General features: G+C 40.2%; 1 protein-coding gene across 1 annotated transcript in view; it reads left to right on the top strand.

The window, feature by feature from the left end:
* The window catches only part of GCLC (glutamate-cysteine ligase catalytic subunit), a 47266-nt gene extending 22344 nt beyond the window's left edge, over nt 1-24922 (top strand). The window contains exons 2-16 of the mRNA XM_032299709.1: nt 599-711; nt 1867-2049; nt 6557-6670; nt 8143-8201; nt 8303-8436; nt 13078-13152; nt 13624-13740; nt 14697-14835; nt 15292-15404; nt 16426-16518; nt 16812-16916; nt 21741-21822; nt 21904-22007; nt 22089-22209; nt 23286-24922. Of these exons, the coding sequence (XP_032155600.1) occupies nt 599-711; nt 1867-2049; nt 6557-6670; nt 8143-8201; nt 8303-8436; nt 13078-13152; nt 13624-13740; nt 14697-14835; nt 15292-15404; nt 16426-16518; nt 16812-16916; nt 21741-21822; nt 21904-22007; nt 22089-22209; nt 23286-23497 (1764 nt within the window). The 3' untranslated portion in view covers nt 23498-24922. The remainder of the gene's footprint in view (nt 1-598; nt 712-1866; nt 2050-6556; nt 6671-8142; nt 8202-8302; nt 8437-13077; nt 13153-13623; nt 13741-14696; nt 14836-15291; nt 15405-16425; nt 16519-16811; nt 16917-21740; nt 21823-21903; nt 22008-22088; nt 22210-23285) is intronic.
* Nucleotides 24923-25140: the final 218 nt, after the last annotated feature.

Below are 25140 nucleotides of genomic sequence, written 5' to 3'. Positions count from 1 at the left end.
GGAGAAATTGTCTTAAATTACTTGTGATAAACCAAAATTCAATTGTTGAACCCCCTAAAATAACTTCTCCACACAGTATATTTATGATTATGGTTTAACCCTCCAAAAGTGGAACCGGCCGTGGGATTATGGAAGTGTAATCTACCTGATTTATTACTCTGCCAGTAAGTTTAATCTACCTTGACTGAAATGTCCAGATAACTACTTTCTTAAACTTATAGTAAACTAACTGAAGAAATAAATTTTAAAATGCAGCTGCTTTTTTACAATGGCAATTTACAGAATCTTTGCTTCAAAACGCATCTTTTTTGAAGTACAACTTGTCAAAATGGGTATCGACCTTTCCATAGGATATTAAGTAGAACAGAGACAAGGAGGGATGAAAGTGGCACTATTGACTGATCATTTCTACAGGTTTTCATATTATGCGTATGAACACTTAACTGTGTGCTATACTGTGAGCAGATGTGACTGTCTGGGGTTACCGTGGATCCTTTCCAGACTTCACGTTTCCCTGCCTTCTTCTTCAGGAGGTCACACTGAAAACAAGTCTGGAAGAACGTAGAATGTTAATTTTTCTCACCTTTATTTTCAATAGGTGGAATACATGTTGGTATCTTTTGATCATGAAAATAAAAAAGTCCGGTTGGTCCTGTCTGGGGAGAAAGTTCTTGAAACTCTACAAGAGAAGGGGGAAAGGACAAACCCAAAGTAAGCTCTCATGTGCTGATTTAGTGTTTCTGAAACTGCTAAAACTACTGGAATACAGAGTTTTTCCCCAGTTACTGGAGGCAAGATAGCGTAACACTTAAGAGTACAGGCTCTGGTTCCCAAGGTGGCCAGAGTTTCAAATCCTGGTTCCTTTACTCAGTAGCTGAATAACCTTGGGCAAGTTACTTAACTTTTCTGTGCCTTAGTTCTCTCATCTGTAAAGTAAAGATAATAACAATACCTACCTAAGATGTTGGAATTAAATACATTAGTATATGAAGCACTTTGTGCAGTAAATTAAATATAAAGCCTGTTTATTTTTAAAACGTTTTGGGGGAAAATGTATTGTGGAAGCATATAACTGGGATCACAAACCATGGTGCAAGACAAAACTTGCAGATGGGTTTTGCTTGGCTGGCATGATGTTTTAAAAATATTTCTATATTTAAGTAGACAAAGAGGGGGCGGGAAAGGGAATATATACTCCCTGTTCATTTTCCACTCATTAGTTTTGGGGGAGTGCACTTGAGTTTGGAGGGTAGCATTGAATTGAAAGAGCCCTTAAGGCCTCATGTCCTTTACTGCAGAGTGGGTGAGTTTGTCCTGGACAGTGAGTGCTCTGTGTGCATTTTCAGTTATTCATAAAGATTTTGGGTTGGGCACGGTGGCTCCTGCCTGTAATCCTAGCACTTTGGGAGGCCGAGGCAGGCAGATCACTTGAGGCCAGGAGTTCAAGACCAGCCTGGCCAACAAGGCAAAAACCTGTCTCTACTAAAAAATACAAAAATTAACCAGGCGTGGTATTGCACACCTGTGATCCTAGCTACACAGGAGACTGAGGCACAAGCATCACTTGGACCTGGGAGGCGAAGGTTGTAGTGAGCCGAGATCATGCCATTGCACTCCAGCCTGGGTGACAGACCGAGACTCTGTCTCAAAAGAAGAAAACATTTTGGACCCAATACTTCAATACTTGTTGACCCTTATGTAGTTGAAGAGCTGTGGAAAAGTGATAATCACCGAGAACTGTGAAGGAGTTCTTAGCTTCATTTATACCTAATGGTTTCTAAATTTTTAAATCAACTTTAAAAACTTAAAAATTGAGCAGACCGTAGCAAAAGAATAAGATGGAACTAAATTATTTATCCTCCGTAGCCATCCCACCCTTTGGAGACCAGAGTATGGGAGTTACATGATTGAAGGGACTCCGGGACAGCCCTATGGAGGAACGATGTCTGAGTTCAACACAGTCGAGGCCAACATGCGAAAACGCCGGAAGGAGGCGACTTCTGTCTTAGAAGAAAATCAGGCTGTTTGCACAATAACTTCATTTCCCAGGTTAGTTCCTACATTAACATGCCCCAGCAGATCTCTCAGAGATACAGGTAATAAAAAGAGCAAGTCATGACCCAGGCATTCCACCCTACAATCCTCATACACTACAGACAGTTCACATTTTAGGCACGTGAGAGACTCTGTAACAGTAGAGCTGCAGGCACAGTTGCATGCCAGCTTCAGTCAGCTGTGGTGGCTGCACCGTGGTGAGCACACTCAGCGGGGCTCAGTGGGAAAGACTGGGGTACTGTGATGACAGACCAGCAGTGTGCCTGTGCCTGTCGCAGGCAAGGGTGGAGGGAGCAGCATGCCTGCCACACAGTTCTGACCTTGTAAGCAATAGCCGAAGCTGCTGGAGTGCTGTCGCCTCGTGACTGTGATGCTTGTGTCCTCACGCACTTTCAGAAAGGAGCATTTACCTACCAGCATATGGCGACATCACTGGCATATCGGAGGATCTGCGGTGCTCCCAATGCACTATTGATATCGATAATCTATGTGCAACATGAGTCATTAGGTCATTGCGTATTGTGCTGAAAAGAAGATTTAGGGTTTGTCATCAAATCTAGTTATGAGCAAAAGTACGTAAAAGTAATAGTGAACTTATGTTCTTCGCTTAGAATGAGGTACATGAATATCGTATGTATGATACGTAGAACCTCTATGTAAGAATACATTTCTGCCAAAGCATGAATGTAATTTATCTATTCTAGATGTCTGTTGGATTGTGACAGTACGCTTAGCTCCTCAAAGTTCAAAGGAGCTCTGGGGTTGGTATCCATGGTGGAGAACACTTTGAAGTATTATTTTTATACCTTTTCGCTGAAAAATGTGCACCAGCCATTCAGGGTCATATAATTGGCCTCAGAAGGGCATTTAAATGGGAATTTTATTGTTTTTTATATCTCTATTATAACATCGAAATAGTTGGAAATTCATTTAAGCCAGTCATCCAACATTTATAGAAGCATCTCTATTTCTGTGACACCTTCATTCCTTATGTATAGGCCACTCCCCTCTTTCCACCAGAAGGAAAAACACTGGGTGAGGGTGGACAGATTTGCTTTGATTCAAGTGGGCACATTTCTTTGTCCTAATGTTTGAAAGAGGAGGTGAAAAATCACTGGTCCTGCCATTCACTCAGACACGTGAGTGCCTGCTGCAGGCAGAATGGTCATACCCTCATGAATGAAGACAGACAGCCCTGTCTCTGTGGAGCTAGGGGGATGAAGGACAATCAAATACCCATAGATTCAATGAGTGTCAAAGTGGGGCAGTGCTAGGAGGAGGAGACAGATAGGGAGCAAAGAGTACAACCTGGGTATTCAGTGGACTCTGGTGGGTAGAGGGGGAGAGGGATGGGATGTCCGAGATTCTTGGAGGAGTGAAACAGGAATGGGGAGCAAAGGAAAATCCTAGGGAGGGGAAGCAGTGTGTGTAGAAGAAGTCCTAGGATGAGCCCAACAAGTAGGTATTTTCTGGGAACTAGAAGAAAGCAAGCTGGCCAATGTGACTAGGAGGCTGAGGAGGAAGTGCAAGTGTGGGGTAAAGGGAAGCTGGCAGGTAACTGGCAGGCCAGGTGAGGTTAGCTATAGATTTTGGTTATTCTCCTAAAAGCAGTCGGAGGCCTCGGGAAGGTTGAATTGGGCGGATGGCATCCCCTTTTTGCTTTGCAGCCCTTACTTGGGCTGTAGTGTGAGAGCAGCTGTGAAGCTGGTGCCAGGGCTACTAGGAGCTGAGTGAGGGAGCTCCCTGGGGGAGACAAGGGCTGCCTGGATGCCAGTGGGTGGTTTCAAAGATAACAGAGTTGGTGCACCGCTGGGGAGAGAAGAGACAGCAAGGCTGTTGCTGTAGTTCATTGTCCTGAAAACCTTAGAATTTTACATTAGAGGCCAAGGAGTAGGTTACAGATGTTAAAAGACAACTTCTAGTGAACTGGAAAATTTAATACCTTATGTTTTTCTTTTTTCCCCTTAACATTTAAGAGGGTTGTACATTTCACTTAGCAAATTAAGGAAGTGGGAAGAGATTTGTAACAAACCAGAACTGTTTTATATATTAAAACTGAGGAATATGTAGGATTGATGGGCTGTGGTGTTTCCTTCTAGGCCTGAAAGTAAAACCTAATGTATCCCTTACCTTAATTGAGAATGGTTCTGTATAGAATAGTTGCCCTTCTTAAAAAGATTTAGCGGCTGGGCATGGTGGCTTACACCTGTAATCCCAGCACTTTGGGAGGCCGAGGCAGGTGGATCACCTGAGGTCAGGAGTTTGAGACCAGCCTGGCCAACATGTAAAACCCCATCTCTATAGAAAATACAAAAATTAGCCGGTATGGTGGCATGCGCTTGTAATCCCAGCTACTAGGGAGGCTGAGGCAGGAGAATCGCTTGAACCTGAGAGGCAGAGGTTGCAGTGAGCTGAGATTGTACCACTGCGCTCCAGCCCGCGCGACAGAGCAAGACTCTGTCTCAAAAATAAAAATAAAAATAATAAAAATAAAAAGATGTAGCATCTTAAGTCATTATGAAGGGAGAGTTGAGACAAAGGCATAAGTTTTATTCTAAAAACCTATAATTAAAAAAAATTAAATGTATAATTTTTTATACCCTGTCCATATAGGAAGGTATTTTTGGACTTGAAACAATAATTATTAGTTATTGAGTGGTCAGAAGCCTCCCTGTACATCCACAATAAATGATAAAGTTTTGTTGTAGTATGGGATCAAGGGAGAAAGGAGTGTGCTGGTTCTTAAGTGTAAACAGTGTGACTTCCTTTGTAAAGAGGTAAAGCTCTGCAGCATGGAGCTGTAGTCCAAAACAGTAGTCATCTGACTATTTAAATTTAAAATTAAAATTACATAAAATGAAAGTGGTAGTTTCTGATGTGACTGAGGAACTAGACTCATTTCAAGGGCTCAGTAGCCACGTGGTTAGTGACTACCACATTGGTTTGGATAGTGGGGATATTAAACATCTCCATCACTCCAGAAAGTTCTGTTGGACAGCATGGGTCTAGAATAAAGCAGTGCTGTAGGTGTCTGAAGATGCAAGTTCTGATTCTACCTTCTCCCTTCCACACAAACACATTCTCATTCTCTCTTCATCTAATCTGATTCTGGTGAGCGAGGGGTCCCCTGAGATTTAAGTTTGTTACTCTCTCAAAGGACTAATCCTAAGGTTGTAGGCTCATAGTAAATAATGCACATAGCTTCAAGAATTCTCAAGCACCCTTGTAGCTGGGAACTGTTTTCTAGGTAAAGATCACTACCGTCAGTTGTTCTCAAGGTGGATATGGGCAGCCAACAGGTACTTTATTTTATATTAAGAAAAAGTAGGGGTTGAAAATAAGGCATGGATGGCCATGCGTGGTGGCTGACACCTGTAATCCCAGTACTTTGGGAGGCTGAGGGAGAAGGATTACTTGAGCCTAGGAGTTCAAGACCACTCTGGGCAACATAGTGAGACTTTGTCCCTACAAAAAAGAAAAAACTTAGCCGGGTACAGTGGCTCAGGCCTGTAATCCCAGCTACTCAGGAGGCTGAGGCAGAAGGATGACTTGAGCCCAGGAGTTCAAGGCTGTGCTGAGCTATGATTGTGCCACTGCCCTCCAGCCTGGGAGACACAGCAAGACCCTGTCTCAGAAAAAAAAATAATTTTTTTTTTTTTTTAAAGATATGAGCTAGTCTTGACCCTCAAACCACAAGTTTCTTTCTTCCCACTGATTTAAAACCCCTCCTCTGTCTGGCTTTTACTTAGTCTTTGTCCTCCCTTACAGCATGTGTATTATTGACCTCAAATTCCTAACTTGGAAAAACTGGGGCCATCACTGAAAGTGATGTGGAATTTGAGCTTTACATTTAGGAATAAATATGGAGCTTCATTTTCCTGTGTTGAAATTAGAGCTCCTTAAGTCACGTAAGAGAATAGGGTTGAGTTTCAAACTTCAGAGGGTGATCTCAGGAGTGGATGGGACACTGGCAGAGATACTTCCTAATCTTGAGGGACTCATGAGGTGACCTGCAGAGGCAAAAAACAGGCTCCTTCCAGTTTCAAACAGAGCCTACCAGGAAGTGGGAGGCAGTGGTGCCATGCAGGGGGTCCAAAGATAATCTGAGAATTTAGAGGTGAAAAAGAAGCCATGTAGGGGGACATCTGTAACCCATGACAGCTGGCGTGACCAAGAGAAATGGCTTCTGTGCTCCTCCTTCCTATTAGATGAAGAGATGGAGAGGACTCGAGTAAATGCTGTGTGGATCGTGAGTCAGTGGAGACTTGGATAAAGTTAGTAGTAGGCTGGAATTAAAAGAAGATCCTCATGAGCAAGAAGTGCAGGGAGTGGTTGTGAAGGGGCACAGTATTTAGTACACAACATTCGTTTTGTAGATACAAAATCCTCTGAAAAGGGAATTAGAAATGAGGTGTCTTTAGCAGGTGCAGTGATGGCAAGATTGCCCACAATTAATTCCTGAAAACAAATTCCATCTATTTAGTTCTCCAATTTGTTGTAGATTAGGCTGTCCTGGGTTCACACTGCCTGAGTTCAAACCCAACCCAGTGGAAGGAGGAGCTTCCAAGTCCCTCTTCTTTCCAGATGAAGCAATAAACAAGCACCCTCGCTTCAGGTGAGTATGGCTTTGTGTTGAAATGCAGATGCCCCTCACTAGACCTCTGCTTTCTGAGAGTATGGTATTTCTGTCTGGGAATCCTTTCTGAGCATTTACCGAGTTTTGGCTCCCTTCCGAAGTAACCAGAGAAGTTAGCAGACGTGCACCTGTTCATGTCTTCGGTACCCCCAGGCTCTTTGGTTGTTGACACTTGCACCAGGCTTGAGTTTTCCAAGTCATTTTCCAAGTCATTGCTAAGTTATTCGCTGAGCCACTGACCTCTTTTAATGGGGTGATTATTTTCAGTGCTAGGTCTGTAAATGCCTACTGGGATTTTTTTCTCTTAGTTATTCCTACTTTGTTTTCCCCTCTCTAAATTAACCGTGGTATCTGTGATCTGCCCATCTCACTCTATATAACTTGTGAAATAGGCACAGTACCTGGTATATATAATCGGCACTCTCTTTCTTCTGTTAACTTCTAGTTCTGTTAGTTTGTAGTTCAAGACTTCTCAGCATTCATTCCTTTAACAGGCCCACACGTTTGCTATGTGCAGAGACTTTTGGGGGAGACATTTGTAGACATAGTTTCTAACTTCAAATGTTGTCATGTGTTTAAAGGAAAATAAAAACAATTCAGCTGCTCAAGAAGAGATAGATTATGACAGATGCCAAAAGATGGTAGCACTAGAAATTCTTGGAGAAAGGAAGGTGCTTCTGATTGAGGGTATCAAAGCAGGCTTCACGGAAGAGGTGGCATTGAAGCGGAGTCTATAGCAGCACTGTCCACAGAAACATGTAATTGTAAATGTTTCATACCCACATTAAAGTAAAAATGAGATGAACATAATTTTATATTTTATTTAACCCAATATGTCCAAAAGTGTTATCATTTGAACATGTAGTCAATACTTTATTAACAAGTAATTTTATGTTTTTTTGTACTAAGTCTTCAAAATCCAGAGTATATCTTATTCTCACGGACCATGCGTGTTTTAATTAGGACAAGCCATATTTCAAGTACTCAGTGGCCACTCTGTGCCTGGTAGCTTTTGGACTAAACAAGCGTGAGTCTGGAGGATAAGTGTTAATCCTGCAGATTTGAGGGAGGGAGGAACAAGGCCTTGGGGCTCCAGAGATGCCAGGGGAAAGTGAGTACTACAGTTTGACCAAAGTCTTTGGAGTTAATTTGGGAAATGCTGGAAACAGTGAAAGCAGACCATGGTAAGTTACAGGGAGCCATGGGAGCAGGGGTTGAACAGGAGAGAGAATGGGATTCTTGAGCAGAAGCCAAAGAATTGATACTAATGCAAAACCTTTTATCAGAAACTTCCCTTACAGTATCTTGACACAGATACATTTTTTGTTGAGTTGCCTTAGAGAACTAATTTGAGGTATGATTTCATTCCATTTAATTGTATGTAATCACATTCTTCTTTTACATGATGACTCTTAGGTGACCAATTTATGACGTTTGGTTGTCTGTTTTAGTACCTTAACAAGAAATATCCGACATAGGAGAGGAGAAAAGGTTGTCATCAATGTACCAAGTAAGTCTACTGAGAGGTGGTGGGGTAGGAGAGAGACATGTTCAATTGTTGTTTAATCCTGGATTCTCAACCATTTTTGTTTTTGTATTTTTATAATACAGTATTTAAGGACAGGAATACACCATCTCCATTTATAGAAACATTTCCTGAGGATGATGAGGCATCAAGGGCTTCTAAGCCAGAACATATTTACATGGATGCCATGGGATTTGGAATGGGCAATTGCTGTCTTCAGGTATTGTTTCAAATATACAGAGAGGCAAAGTGTTCCATCCGTTTCTGTTTTTTTACTTCATTATATGTGCATGTTTCCTGTTCCAAAAAAATCACATTTTAATCAGGTTGAAATTGTAGCTGGTATGCCTTTCTGAAAAACAGTGAAATTATGTTAGTAAATTCATTGGAAGCTGTGTATGGCTAATAGTTCTACAGACTCTGTGGTTCACCAAAAAGGTATGTATTCTATATAGACCTTTATAATTTCAGTTAACTTAAAATGCAATATATTCTGTCATCATTTCTTTATATGCCTAGTTTTTACTGCCATCTAGTGACAGGCTAATGAGGTGGTTTAAATATTGTTCAAAACTGAAAATGAGCTCCGATGGAAGTATTCCAGTGATTTTGTGATCCAAGGGATTTGTGCAAAATTGTCTAGCGGTATAAAAAGAATAAATGTTTAGCAGCTTGTATTTCCCTTGCTACTGAGTAAAGTACACAGGAGCCTGTCTGTGTTTACCCATTTAAAAATTTTCCTGGATCTGTTTAAATTATGGTGCCCCTGGTAGTGACCGTGCCCAAGCTCACTTTGGACCAGAGTGGAAGCACAGAACCCATCAGGTGGCCACACACAGGCCTGCCATTGGGTTTTGGTTCAGTCACTACTCAGGTATTTCGGAAACTCCTTTTACTTCTTTTGGCTCAGGTTTCTCATCAGTTGAAAGAAGGGTTGATATTAAGGCCCCTTCTAGGTCTGACTCTAAGCTAATATTTATTTTATTGCCTTACCTAACAGAAGTTAAAGAGTATTTATTGTCTAAGGAAATTTTATCCAGTTCCAATTACTTCATCTATTAAAAACGGTGTCTTTAGGGGCACAGGGTCGTGCAGAGCCTGGTCCCCTGTAAGGGCCCAGCCTGACTGCTCTCAATAGACCGGGCCCAGAACCCAGCCTTCCTTCACCTCAAACAGCTGCGGCGTGTACATGCACTTCTTGCACATATATCTCTGGTCTGTTTATTTTCAAAACGTATAATCCAAATTGAATGCTGAAATCAGATTTTTCCATTCTGAATGTGCTTAAATAACATGGCCAAGAATAATTTCTGTTTTCTTGACATATAAAGGGGAGTATAAAATATGTGACTTCCAAACAAACATAAACCATCACACTTCATGAAAAACGAGACCTTTAGACTTTTAACTGCACATCTGTTCTCCTATCTTAATTACAAGTATTTGTAAAGAGAACCATTAAGTTCTAGAGCTCACCGTACATGGTTTTAAAATTATATAAGTGCTATAAGAGTATTGATTGCCTTTTCTTGGTTTAATATTAAACCAGGGTGTTCTGCCAAGGACTGCATAGTTTCTCCGATACAGTGCCAAAGGGATATTCTTTCCACTGAAACACTGTGTGTATACCAATAAATGTGTACTAATGATAGATGATAAATATTCTTCTTGCTTGTAGATAGGATTTTTCCATTCAGTGTAAGCTTTGTCATGGGATTCAGTTTTCTTTTTCCCAATGACATGTAGTTTCACTACTCCACTTAAAAAAAAATCATTAGCACAGATAAACTGTGTGGCAAATGAAATGAAATTTTGCAATTCACCACAGAAATCCCTGCTTTATATCTCTTCAGTGGAATGCTGAAACGACTTTTTTCCCAAGTACACTGATTTAATTTTTACAAATTATATGACTATATTAAATTATCACATGTGCCCTGAAACAGTGTACATCTATTATGTATCATTAGAAAGATGGAAAAAAAAGTGCTTATTACAGTAAAGCAGAAAAAATATATTTAAAGTAATTTTTTGAGGTTAATGTAAGGCTTATGTATAAAACGAAAAGCATTTTAACCACATTCAAATTCTTGACTGTTTTGGGGCTTCTCAGGAATCACTTAAAAAACGCTAAGTTCACAGCCAGGCATGGTGGCTAATGCCTGTAATCCCAGCACTTTGGGAGGCTAAGGTGGGTGGATCACTTGAGGTCAGGAGTTTTAGACCAGCTTGGCCAACATGGCAAAACCTCATCTCTACTAGAAATACAAGCCAGATGCGGTGGCTCATGCCTGTAATCCTAGCACTTTGGGAGGCCAAGGTGGGCAGATTGCCTGAGCTCAGGAGTTCGAGACCAGCCTGGGCAACACAGTGAAACCCTGTCTCTACTAACTACAAAAAATTAACTGGGCTTGGCAACATGTCCCTATAGTCCCAGCTACTCAGGAGGCTGAGGCATGAGAAATGCTTCAGCCTGGGAGGCGGGTGTTGCAGTGAGCCAAGATCATGCCATTGCACTCCAGACTGGGCAACAGAGCAAGTCTTTGTCTCAAAAAAAAGCACTAAGTTCATGACAGGCTATGATAGCCCCACTTGCCCCTCCCCCCAAAGTCATGTGACTTCAAAACTGGGTTATAGGTTAATTTTAGATTAGATGTTTAGGTTTCTAACATATATCTTCCTTAGTTCCTTCCCCTGTCCCCATCAGTTTCCTGGCAACATTGTGTGTCTTCTTTATATGATGCTTTAAAAGGACACTAGAAGCCAAAACTACTCGTGTATTCATGGCTTTTTAAGGTGTAAGAACTTTTGTTCCTTCCGTTAAAGCCATTATCCACAGTGACGTCCTATTTAATTTGATGATTGCATATCAGCTCTAGAGTAAGGAAGCTAATTACTCAGTGTATTTAAAATAACTAAGTCACTTCACTGTTGTGTACTTCTCTGTGGTTGGATTTCCCAGGATTCACCTACAAATTATGTATTGTGTACTAGGCCATCTAAGAGAAGACAGTTGCAGAACTGGAAAGAAAACCTGCTTCTCATAGTATTGTTTTAAAAACAAAAATAATGCACGCACACTAAAATACCTAAGAGTAACACAAAAAAGACCTAAGAAAATCACGAGATGCATGTTTAAAATAATTCTCTAGTCAAAATACTTGGGAAAAATTTAGTGTTTTTGTTTTTAAATCTCAATGCCTTGTCAGTTTGGCCTTTGGGGTCCCTGTGTTTCAGGTAGCACCTCTTTTTTTTTTTTTTTTTTTTTTTTTTTTTTTTTTGTTAGGCACTTAACCAGGTGTCAGACACTGTCCTGCACACTTGTGATAGAGAATGGGAAGAAAGATCCCCATCCTTCTGGAGCTTCCACTTTAGCAAACAAGTGCATAAAGACTTTGCTTACCAGCTCCCATTTCCTCACTGCTCATGTAATTCATACCACACTCAAAACAGATTTCCAAGTTCCTACCTGTTTTGTGGAAACCACCCTTGGTCTGGTTATCAGTGACCTAATTGCCAGCCCTTCTCAATCTTTGTTTTAACCTTTGAAACTCTTATTCTTTCATGCCTGTGACACAGCTTTCCTCTGTGTTGAATTAATTACTGAACTAGTAATGACTAGTTAATATAGTTAGTCTCCACATTGACATGAAATACAGTTATAATTGGGCAGGCAAACTCGAGTCTCTGGTAAGATGTTGTCTGCTGTTGAAAGCAAAGTTGAGATCCAGCTAAAACCACTGGAACTAACAAGTTGCTATTTTAACAGTAAAATATTCAGTCAGCTGCCATTATTTCAAGTTTTAAACACTTAATTCATTTCAGGTACCAACACTAAATTCAAGCTGCCATTATTGAATAACAATAACAGAGGAGATTAAAACTGTTCCCAACTTGCAGTTATTACAAATGTGCTAATATTTGTAATATTCTTGCCCCTTTTACCCTCTTGGAAAAAAGCAGGTCTTTTTGTTTGTTTGTTTGTTTCTGTTGGGTAACAAAGAATTCATGCTAACCAAATTATATGGTCTTTTTCTCTGCCTAACTCTGAAGTGTCCTACCTACCCTCCTTATGCAGCCTTCCTGGGTGATCTCCCCATCTTCAGGACATTATCTGAGCCTATCCCCCAGATATTTCTCCAACTCGGATTTTTCTTCTGGGCACCACCCCGGAGACCTAGCCATTTAGAGGGCCCCTTTTTCTGTCTGTTCTCTTGGTCTCATAAGTCCGTCACATCATGGCACTTCTTTCTCTCTAACCTCTGAAAACCCAGGCCAGAATCTCAGCTATCCTCTATTCGTAGTCTCCCTTGGTCACCAGGGCTTGCTGCTTCGACTTTCATATCCCTCTCCCCAGATCCTTCCTTAGGCTTTTCCTTGACAGGTGCAGTATTTTAACTGCTTCCCTGTCTTTCTAGCCTTGCCCGCTTCCAAGCTCTTCACCATACTGCCACCAGTGAAGTTTGAAAACTATAGTTAACCTGTCCAAATTCCTTTTGCTATCCCTCACTAACTAAAAGGTGAGTAAGGCAACAAACCCATAGAAGAGAAAATGCTTTGCTAAAGGTCATCGTATGTCTGTGTCTTCTTTTTCTTTTTTGACTACTTAATCTTATTTCACTTAGAACCTTGGTTATTTATGTTAGTTGTCAGTAGGCAGTGGAACATCATTAAACACCATTTTCTAGTTAAATTCACCTAAGACAACTTTTAAACAAACCCTTGCATTAAATGTTGCCATTAATGAAGGGCTGTTATGTTGCCCTTCTTTCCCCAGCCACCTTCCTTCTCTGACTTCACTGCTTGGGGAGCATGCTAATCATTTTTCCTTGGTGTTAATAACTTTGTAATTCTTAAACAGGTGACATTCCAAGCCTGCAGCATATCTGAGGCCAGATACCTTTATGATCAGTTGGCCACTATCTGTCCAATTGTTGTAAGTAGAAATTACCTCTTATTTTAAATACTACTTCGTATGAAATAAGATAGCATGTGCAGAATTTACTGACAGTGTGCTATTTAAGTCCAGTTAAGACCTCAGTCAGAGATGAACTAATATAAATGGTATGCAGGTTTAGGTATAATGAACTGAGAGTCTACACTGTAGAAGTTTACTCTTGCTAGTACAACATTGATTTGTTAAGTGTCAAGTTTGAGTGTGGCTGTTTTCCCTCTCCCATACTTCATGTCCTCACATTAGACAGGATGGTTTCAGTGAATCAAACCCCAGGATTTGGGTTCTTCCTGGTATATTTCACTAGAAGACAGGCACAGGAATATGTGGTGGAGCTCTGTATGGGTTGCATAAACTGATCCTTTTTGACCAGAAATATAACTACATGGAACTTTTTTTTTTTTTGGCATGTGACACTTTGAATTTGCAGAAGCTGACTTTCGTTTGTTTTAGATGGCTTTGAGTGCTGCGTCTCCCTTTTACCGAGGCTATGTGTCAGACATTGATTGTCGCTGGGGAGTGATTTCAGCATCTGTAGATGATAGAACTCGGGAGGAGAGAGGACTGGAGGTAGGAATTATTTTTCCTTAATAGCTCTTTTAAGTCAAGCAGGTAAAACGGAGCTATTGTAACTACTTGCAATTTTGATGTCTCTCTAAAATTTTTATCTGAAGTGGGGAAAAAAGATTTGGTCTGGGTGGGGAGTTAATTTTTATCGTATGTTGATGTCTATAATTGTTTTAGCTTCATTTAAAATTAGTAGTGCCATTTTCTATATTTTGGAAGTGCTGATAGCTGTTTTTACCTGCCACTTGAGTGTTTTATATATGGTGCTTTCTGCTGTGGAAAGCATAATTTGTTGTCAGAGATTCTTTTTCCATGTAAAAGTTTAGGCGTTGATTAATAAGGGTGAGATGGCACCTGTTGTTTGCATGTTGAACTGTAAAGTAACCCTTGCATCTCTCCACCAATGGATGTGCAGCAGGACCACCCATGGAAATCTTTAAAAATACACGCCCAGACCCTATCCTAGATCTTCTAAATAAGAATCTCTAGGATAGGACCTGAACGTATGTGTTTTTAAAGGAACCCTCATAAGTGGTTTTGATATTCTCAACCAGGGCTATACTGCTGCTACTCTCATGTAATTGCTCATAAATTGTTGAACATGCTTTCTAAGTAGAAATAAACTTTAAAGGATAAATTATTTTGATAGATTTATTTTATTTATTTATTTACTTTTAACCTTAGCATTTGTTTCCCCTAGCTTAATAAGAATGAAAATCATCTGCTTTAAAAAGAAAAAAGCATATTTAAATCATTCCAGAAAATAAGGGTACTTAATTGCCTTCAGATTTTTAAAAATATAATTTTCCTTAATAATACTTTTTAGGGCTCACTAACTTTTTTTTCTGTATCTTATGTTGAGGTTTTTATGTAATTATCATATATAAAAATATATGTAATTAGTTTATTTTCAACTCCTTTTATACGGCATATTCATTTATATATTTTTTAATCTTTAGCCATTGAAGAACAATAACTATAGGATCAGTAAATCCCGATATGACTCAATAGACAGCTATTTATCTAAGTGTGGTGAGAAATACAATGACATCGACTTAACGATAGATAAGGAGATCTACGAACAGCTGTTGCAGGAAGGTGAGTTTCCACTCCATCTTTCAGGGTTTCATTGTACGCCTTTAGTTCTTCAAAGCTCTTTTACACTTTTCTGCTGACTCCTCGTCTGGTTTCCATTGTTAGTGTGAAGTCTTTAACTTTTCTAATGAGGCTGCTTGTTCCTAAAGTTTCAAGTTCCAAATACTTGTGAGATCTTCTTGACTGTTAGCAAAAGGAGCTTACTTAGGAGGTCTGTGGCTAGGTCCACACCAGTGCCCCAGCAGGCATTGTGTAAGTAGTGAATAAAATGCTGACATTCCCCCAGTGTCTGCAGCATAAAATACTGGGCGAGGTGAGGATACTGATCAAACCAGCTATTTCCTAAGCTTCTAGGCACCCTTTCTTCAAACTTCCTGAGCTACCCTGTCATCTTTCTGGGCTAAGAGGAAGTGGTATCTCCCGCTTTGCAGTGAGTTCCCATATAATCTCCCTTTTCAGGCATTGATCATCTCCTGGCCCAGCATGTTGCTCATCTCTTTATTAGAGACCCACTGACGCTGTTTGAAGAGAAAATACACCTGGATGATGCTAATGAGTCTGACCATTTTGAGGTATCTCCTCGATTTTATTTTTATTTATTTATTTTTTTGACTTCCGAGAGACTGGAATCCTGTTTTAAATGCATTACACTTCACAAACCAAGATGGGGAGGCAGTTTTCTGTACCTGCAAAGAAAACAAAAGAAATCTCTTAAGACTTCCATTTACCCAGTGCAGTAAAGGACTTGGAAAATGAAAAATTGGTTTCAAATACTCTTATGATTCTTACTGGTTATCTCACTGATTCTATTTTTTTATTTGTTTGTTTGTTCAGTATTTTCTTATTTGCCTAGTGGTGAAAATTCAAACACACACTGTGCAAAAATAACCTGATCAGCTATTTCAGTGCTTCAGACATATCACGTAACTTTTTATTCTTTGTAGATAGACATCTCATAGATTTATTTCTGTGTCATGTTATATGTAGACATTGACATACATATATACCTTTTGTAATACCATCTGTATTCCCCTTTTTCCCCCACCAAACTCACAAAAGGAGATATAAATCCTTCCAGTATTGCCATTGGGTCCCAAGATGTCAGGGCCAAGAAAGAATTCTCTCCCAACGTCTTGAGAAACAGCTACCCTTCTTAGGCTCTGGGGTCATCGAAGCAGCAGCATTCCCAAGGGAGGAGGAAGAAAGGAAACAACTGTCGTGTGACAGGGTTCTCAGATGAAAGTGTCCAGTGTCACCTGGAACAGCAGGCTGGCTCCTAGAACTCTCAGGGATGAAGGTGGGGGCCCCGTGGCTCTTCAGATGCTGTCCCATAGGTAGGAGGTAGGGATTAGGAGCTGGGTAGGATTAAGCTTGCAGGGTTAGGGCCTCTGTCTTTTGTTAAACGCTTGCTGTTTTGTTTTCCTAAATGAGCACACTCCAAGAAAATCTTAAATTGTACCTTTTTGTCTTTGTAAATTGAAGAAATTTGGTATGGACAGTGAACAGTCTTCTTTCCTAATTAAATACCACATCATCTTAACATTTTCCTGGATATGTGAAAAGTTGGTTTTCTTCTCTGCTTTTGTATCATAGAATATTCAGTCCACAAATTGGCAGACAATGAGATTTAAGCCCCCTCCTCCAAACTCAGACATTGGATGGAGAGTAGAATTTCGACCCATGGAGGTAAGACACATGCATCAGCAAGAACTGACTCAAAAGTACTCTTTCCCCAGCTGTTCATCACCCATCTGATGCTGCTATCAGAAGGCTCTTAAATATAAAATAAAAATTAAGTATGTGCAGTCCAAGTTAAGGAGGATTGATTTCTGAGAATAGATGTGGGCAAAAGGCTTCCAGACCCAGATGGAGAATTAGGAGATGGCTTGGGAATGACAGGTTCTGAGGAGGGGCCTGGGTCAAGGAAGAGCACATTTGTGTAGTTGGTTTATTACTTCTCTGGGCTTCTGCTTGTCTAGGTGCAATTAACAGACTTCGAGAACTCTGCCTATGTTGTGTTTGTGGTATTGCTCACCAGAGTGATCCTTTCCTACAAATTGGATTTTCTCATTCCATTGTCAAAGGTAAGGATGCGTTTCTTCATGATGATGGGTACAGATCTGTCTGTAGATATATTTATTTATTTATATATGCTATTTATTTCCAATCTGATTTCATTCAGAATTGTTTACTCTTTGCAGTAAAATGTTTCTCCATCAGCTCTATTCTTTTCTCTTAAACCTAAGCTTAATTTCTAGATGCTTTCCATTCTAGGTGATTGGTGGCTGGAAGTAGTCCCACACATTGATTTCAACCACCACAAAATCCCAGGTTGATTATAATGTTAAAATTAGGATGGGGATGGAAAGTGTAACTGCTGGAATGCTGGGAAAAGTCTCCTCAGTAAAACTGAACTTGAGATGTTTCTCAAGAATTTGGTTGGGATTGGACTGTCAGAAAAGCAAATAGGAGTTAATCAGCCCCTAAAAAGATAACAAAACGAGCTTTCTTGGAGACATTTGCCAGCAGAACAACTCTAGGTGATGAGGGAGCAGAGCTGTGGGCTGTGGGACAGTAGCTGAGGAGGTGAACACCTTTGGTTTCTGAGCCGGGGTCCTCTTTGCAGAGAGTGGCTGGGAAAAACTGCTAAACAGAGAGGGCCCTGCCACAGGGATTCCTGGCGGAGGGTTTTAGGGCCAGGGAATGGAGAAGTAGGGCAGCCCTGTCACAGCAAACATGGAAGCGGGAATGAAACTGCTTAGCTCAGCATCTGACCCTGGGGTATCTCCCTCCTCCACGAGGGGTTTGCCAGCCTGTGCCCATCCCCACAGCCCCGAAGGAAGTTCAGCTGTCAGCTCCATGCCTGCTCCTGACACCCAGACCAAAGGTCACCCATGGAATTCTGTGGGCCCACATTTCCTCATGCTTACCTATTGGGGAGACCAGATCCATCTAAGAGAGATTCCGTGTAAGCTACCAGTCTTAAACCTTTGCTTATAAGTAAGAATAGATGCCTGGAAGGCAACAGAAAATTGAGAATAATTGATACCTTAAAGAGAGGGGCCCAGCTGGTCCTGCAAGGGTATATTCTGTTCAGTGAAATTAAGTTACTTCAAGGAAGTAAACCGGGTCCAGCGCACGCCTATAATCTCCGCTACTTGGGAGGCTGAGGCTGGAGGGTTGCTTGAGTCCAGGAATTCTAGTGCAGCTTCGACAACATTGCCACATCCCATCTCTTGAAAAAAAGAAAAGAAACTGGAATAATTACTATTTTAAAAAATTTTTTTAATTTTTATTTTTTTTTTATTTCTTAAATTTTTAAACCTGTTTTAGAGACAGGGTCTCACTATGTTGCTCAGCCTTGTCTTGAACTCCTGGGCTTAAATGATCCTTCTTTTGCTGCCTCAGCCTTCCAGGTAGCTGGAATTACAGACACAAACCACCATGCTCAGCTTTGGAAAGAATTCTTAAAGGAATTCTAATTAGTGGCCTCAGACAAATTCTATAGAAGTTCAGTCACATTTATAAAATAAGCATTGTAGGTGGTGCTTATTTAATGGTGAATATATTCACCAGTAGAGCAGATGTTATTGAATATCCAAGGCAGTGATTTAGAAAACCAAATTAAAATTAATCCCAGCAGGATGGTGAAGAAATGGAAATTATGGAAAACCTGAAGCATGGAAAGCTCTGGAAAATTCCATGTTTGTGTAATAATTTAGAAGGGGAGAATAGTTTATGTAGGAAAGATATAAAATAATAGAAAGATATAAAATAATAGAATTTTTCCTTAGTAAGTCTCTGTTAAGGATGAGACAAATATTTAAAGAACTCAAAGGTAGGCATTTATGAATCTCAAAGGGAAAATTAACTGCTTGGACAGGAGAAAAAATTAAGAGACCTGCCAAGGGGGAAAAAATCAACTGATATTACTTCACATTTGGAACATTAAATGCTATATGGAAAGAAGTTTTCAGGATCTCGAGAGGTACAGAATTAACAACCACAGAATGATCTTCCCAGCCAAATTATTCTTTAAATTTCAAGTGGTTCTAACAAAACTGCATGGATCAAGTTAGGGCTAGAAGTCTTGTCTAGTGTCTTAGTTTGTTTGGGCTGTGGTAACAAAAACAGCATACACTGGGTGGCTTAGAAACAACAGGAATGTATTGCTCACAGTTCTGGAGGTGGGAAGTCCACGATCAAGTCACCGGCAGTTTCAGTGTCCGGCGAGAGCTTGGTGGAAGGGGCTCTTCAGGGGTCTCTGTTGTGAGAGCACTAATCCCGTTTATGAGGATAGAGCCTTCCTGATCTAATCGCCTGCCAAAGGCCCTGCCTTCTAATACTGTTACAATGGGCTTTAGGTTTCAGTGTATTAATTTGAGGGAACACAGAGATTCAGACCATCGCACCTAGTAAGGGGATGAGGAAGGAGATGAATGGTAGATACTCATTAGCGCTTGACAGAGTTATAATTTCAAAAGTACCTCTTTAAAAGTAAGGAAAACTATGAATACTATAGAAGCAGGATTTATTACTTCTAAACTTGCTGGTAGTTAAACCACACTTCTAAAAGTGTGGTAAAATGAACAGTGAATACATTTCAGTGCCACAGAATTGGGCGTGGAGTCAGGGAAATGATGGAACAATAGCTCATCGAACATAAAATGGTGAAAATGAAATAAAAAAAAATTTGAATAGACTAAACCCTATCCTGTTGAACAGCTAAAACGGATAATATAAAATAGCAACAACACAGTGTAAGTTTGATGAGATACACCTAGAACAAGGACAGAGGCCGACAGGAGCTGCCTACTGACCTTTTGGAAGGATAGCAGAATGGCAAAGCAGTATCAGGCAGAACGTGAGGTGGAAAGTAATAAATGGCATAAAGCAGATGTATATATTCTTCCAAGATGGTGAAAGCTGTGGTCCTTTTTGTATCATAAAATGTAACATAAAAAGAATTTAGTGTGATGGGTAATAGTACGTGGCTTCAATGTGTTAACTAAAGGCATAAATCCCTGGCACTGTTTACTAGGCTTTTAACTTGGGCGAGTTACTTATTCTCAGTGCCTCAGTTTCCCACCTGTATCCCAGAGGGGGATGAGTAGGCTGTTGTAAGCCCATGTGGGATTAATGGAGGTAGACCACTTAGCAAGTACCTTGCACGTTACTCAATAACTGACAGGCCATATAATAAAGGTTGGGAAAGGCCATGGGGGAATTAAATGGCTTATTAAATGTTAACAAGCTTGGTTGTATAGCCTGTATTACGTGTCTCATACCACATCTTTTTTCAAAATGCCCTGAGTAAGATTTACAAAAATTAAAGAAAATCTTCGCCTCTCAAAAGTAGACACAATACAGCATGTGTTCCCACTAACATTGAACTAAAGAGATGTTATGGAGAAATTTAACATTGGAAATTTAAAACGTCTTTCCTAGTAGGTTTTAGATTAACCAAAACTAGAATTACAGGTTGTGTAGGAAAGTGAAAGGCAGTGGGATGCTGGCAGAGCCAGTTTCTAAGGAAAAAATACAGCTTTAAATGTCTTAACAAAAAGTTGAGAATCTAAAGAACAAAGTACAATATACTTTGAAAGAAAGTCATAAAAGCAGACATTAAAACCAGTGGTCATTATGAACTTTTTTCAAGACTAAGGAAAAAAGAAACAGGTATTAGAAATGAAAGTGGATGTTCACAGCCATGGTGGAATTTTAGACTATTGATTTGAGTATGTGCCTAGAGTATCTAGATTCTTCAGACGGTCCTGTGTGTCTCTTAAAAAATGAAACCACAATGGTATCATTCCCCCCTTAATGAATATAGGAAGAGGCTTGGTAATCAAGAGAACTTGTATACCGTCTGTCCCATGCCAGCCTGGCCCTCTAACTGGTCATTGTTATATATATCGAGGTCCCATATAATATTCCATTATAGGAAATAAGAGATTACTACTAAAAAGTTGTAATTCTGCTTTGAGGGTCTTAAAAAGTCATTGGAGATACAGAGAATTCACAAATAAAACAGTTTTCGGTCTCATGAATGAGTTTACATGGCCAGAGCCACCAGGTGGGCAAAAAGTTGTGATCTGCCCCTGGTGGGCTGTAACCTTATTCCAGATATGACAACCTATGAATGGTCTTTGCCTTTCCTCACTAAAGTGGGGAGGCAAAACGCCAATGATGAGGTAGCTGGGGAAGAGCACTGAACTTAGAAGAACTGGGTTCTAGGCCTGGTGTGATGGCTCACGCCTGTAATCCCAGCACTTTGGGAGGCCAAGGCAGGTGGATCACTTGAGGTCAGGAGTTTGAGACCAGCTTGGCCAACATGGTGAAACCCCGTCTCTACTAAAAATACAAAAAAATTAGCCTGCATGGTGGTGTGTGCCTGTAATCCCAGCTACTTAGGAGGCTGATGCACGAAGAATCACTTGAACCTGGGAGGCAGGGGTTGCAGTGAGCCGAGATTGCGCAGCACGCTCCAGCCTGGGCGACAGAGCAAGACTCCATCCCAAAATAAATAAATAAATAAAAAGAACTGGGTTCTAGTCCTGCCTTCTGCCTTCATTACCCTGGGACCCCTGGAGAGACACCGCTATATAAACGGAACCAGCCACCTGCCCTCCCAGTACTGTATATTTATTGCAAGGCTCAGTCACAAAGATGCTTTGAAATGCAGACATTTCACATAAGTTTTAGGTTTGTTAAGTTTCTCTTAAAATTCCTTGATGGGTTAAAAAAATCACATGCCAATCCATGATTGAGTGACACAGGCCACATGTAAATAAAAAGCCTGTTCCTCCAACTGGGAAGCATTTGGGCAGAAAGTAGAATCCCTTAGGGAGTGAGTCCTCATTGCAACTTCCGTGTTTGACTTGATCTTGATTCTTTTTCTCCCTTAGGTTGATGAGAACATGAAGGTAGCACAGAAACGAGACGCTGTCTTGCAGGGAATGTTTTATTTCAGGAAAGACATTTGCAAAGGTATTACATTATCTTAGATTTCTGAGGTCAGCTTATGCTGCAGCAAACTGCCAAAGCTCCCCTTTCCCCCTTCTCCGGCAGGTGGCAACGCAGTGGTCGATGGTTGTGGCAAGGCCCAGAACAGCACGGAGCTCGCTGCAGAGGAGTACACCCTCATGAGCATAGACACCATCATCAATGGGAAGGTAGGAGGGTGGCCCTGTACAGCACGCCTCACTGTGCACATCCCCCGGCAGGGAGTTCATAACCTGTCCTGCTTCTTGTAGGAAGGTGTATTTCCTGGACTGATCCCAATTCTGAACTCCTACCTTGAAAACATGGAAGTAGATGTGGACACCAGATGTAGTATTCTGAACTACCTAAAGCTAATTAAGAAGAGAGCATCTGGTATGATAGTCTTTTATATTTTTTAATCTCATAATATAGACAGGATGGTACTATTTTAGAATGTTCAGTTTCTTAATGTAGTCTTAAAAGAATGCCGTATTCAATTCATGCACACTGTTTCACATTTTCACATCTCTGCAATTGTATTCACCTTATAATCTTTGACACTCAGAACTTAGATTAGCAGTGCTTTTTTTCTTATCAGCTCATAAAATCGGGGTGCATCTTAAAATCACTGGCATCTTAGATGATGAAATGGCATGTGGATTGCCTACTTATCATTTACGTCCAACTGTATTGATGGTACATCATCATGGGCTCTTTTATAGGGCCAAGGAACTCTGTAAGTTAAATAAGCTGAACAGTTCTTCAGCCTGCCTTCGTGCATACCATGAGGCTCCTGAGAATCCCCTTTCTTTGTTAGCTTTGAGGAGGTCACACTGACAGTACCTAACACAGTACTTGGCACAAGGGAGCCATCAGCAGTTAACAGAGTGACGATAACAATGGTAATGGCATCTGTATTTAACTTGAGCCTTCTGTAAACTTTCTGGAGTCACAAAGGATAGCCGTAGAACCCCACCTCACCCCTCAAATGGTATGCTGCCAATTTCCCTCTTCATTCACTGTACTTACTATTCTTTATTCTCTCTACCTCTTTGATCAAAGATCGCTCGAGGGACCCTACAGTCCTCTGAGGCAGTCTCATGACACTGGCATTTGTAGTCCTAGCCCTCTGGCCAAATGGGAGGACACATGCTCTTGTACACATGTGCTGGCTCCTATCCCTTAAGAGCTGGCAGTGGAGGCATATGGGTGGCATCTAACAGGTACCATAGAAACTGGATGTATGTGTTCTCATTGCCTGTCTGCAACCTAAGATTCTTGCCCAGGAGGAGTCCTTCAAGCACTATGAAAGATGTTCCCACCCCCTGCCATGTGGCTACACCAAAAGGACATATTGATTTCTCTTCAGAATTGTGTTTATGCTGACCACTAAATCAACTTATTTAAAAAAAAAAAAAAAAAAAAAAACTTCCGTTATGTGGTTCTAATTTTTTTTTCCACTCCCACAGGAGAACTAATGACAGTTGCTAGATGGATGAGGGAGTTTGTCGCAAACCATCCCGACTACAAGCAAGACAGTGTCATAACTGATGGAATGAATTATAGCCTTATTTTGAAGTGTAACCAAATTGCAAATGAATTATGTGAATGCCCAGAGTTACTTGGATCAGCATTTAGGAAAGTAAAATACAGTGGAAGTAAAACTGACTCATCCAACTAGACGTTCTACAGAAAGAAAAATGCATCACTGTTTTATTGACGAACTGGCTGCAGCACCATGCCTCTCAGCCTCTGTGTATGATAAGAAGACCAAATGATAGAACTGTACTGTTTTCTGGGCCAGTGAGCCAGGAATTGATTAAAGTTTTCTTTGGTAGGTAAATCTAGAGTTTATACAGTGTACATGTACATAGTAAAGTATTTTTGATTAACAATGTATTTTAATAACATATCTAAAGTCATTGTGAACCGGCTTGTACATTTTTTAAATTCCTACTCTGGAGCAAATACTGTCTAAGCAGCTTTGTAAATGTAATGTACTGGTAATTGTACAATACTTGCATTCCAGAGTTTAAAATGTTTACTGTAAATTTTTGTTCTTTTAAAGACTACCCGGGACCTGATTTGCTGTAATTTCTTTCTTTACTTTAAAAATACTTTCCATAATTTCCTGTCAGTTCCTTTGTTGTGTACATTAAACACTTGAATCCATTGAAGTGCTTCCAGGGTTATCTTGGGTTTCTCGCACCTTATCTATGATGTTTCTTTTGTAATTGGAAGAGCTAACCCCTTGGTCAGCTTGCCCCAAGCTTTCCCCTCTGAATAAATAGCCATTGAACTCTGATGGCTGTTATCAAAGGAACTTTTCTTTTGTTTAAATTTGCTGGTTTAGGCATTAAGCTTAAACACAACTCTAAGGAGAAAGGAGATTATCACCCAGAATTCACAATTTAGTGATTATTGGGGACAATTTTTTTTTAAATAACAAAGTTGGCAGGGGGTCAATCGTTTTTTCTTCCTATACATACAAAGAATTCTGTCAAAAATGGTATTCATGCTTCTCTTGTGGCCTGTTACTCTGATTGCTGCTGTATACAGTTTTATTACTCTTTAGTTTTTAGCGAGCATATTGATGGACTTTCTTTTAAAAACCATTCACCCCAGATTTTACCTGGGGAATATTCTACATACTGCTTACTTTCTCTATAAAACTCATAAATCATGTAAGGCACTGAGTTTTATGAATCGGAACCCTAAATGTTTAATTGTAAATAAGTTTTAGATAATTGTTACAGCTTTGTGTTGAAGTTTTGTTGGGTTTTGGGTTTTTTTTTTTTTTCAATTAAAGTCCTAACTGCTTCTGAAATAACTATGTATTGTAGATTATGCAGACCTTTACAAGCATAAATATTTAAACTGTAATATGCTACCTTTAAGAGATTGCAATAAAGCTGCTTAAGCTAACCCTGTTTATGTTTAAACACTAGGGTTTGTTCTATATTTTATACATGCATTTTGGATGATTAAAGAATGCCTGGTTTTCGTTTGCAATTTGCTTTTGTAAATCAGGTTGTAAAAAGGCAGATAAATTAAAATGTCTGTGGTATGAGGAAATAAAAGAATGGAATTAGCATTCATTCAGAAACCTATTGTATGTGTGTGAGTTCCACAATTAAACAAATAGTAGGAGAGTTTGGTTTTTGTAATTAACCCAGATACCATGAAATTATTTTTTCATCATTGCGACCTCAGATGTTTCTAGAAAGAAGCATAGGGATGAAGACAAAAACAGATGCCTTATCTCCCCTAGTAGCTCTCAACCATTGTGGGGAGAAAGAACTTGGGGACATGGTGAGTGAATGT

Source organism: Sapajus apella, unplaced genomic scaffold, assembly GCF_009761245.1.
Source record: "Sapajus apella isolate SASKATOON/1434 unplaced genomic scaffold, GSC_monkey_1.0 scaffold41, whole genome shotgun sequence".
Lineage (NCBI taxonomy): Eukaryota > Metazoa > Chordata > Mammalia > Primates > Cebidae > Sapajus > Sapajus apella.
This window is presented reverse-complemented; position numbering and strand designations above follow the sequence as displayed.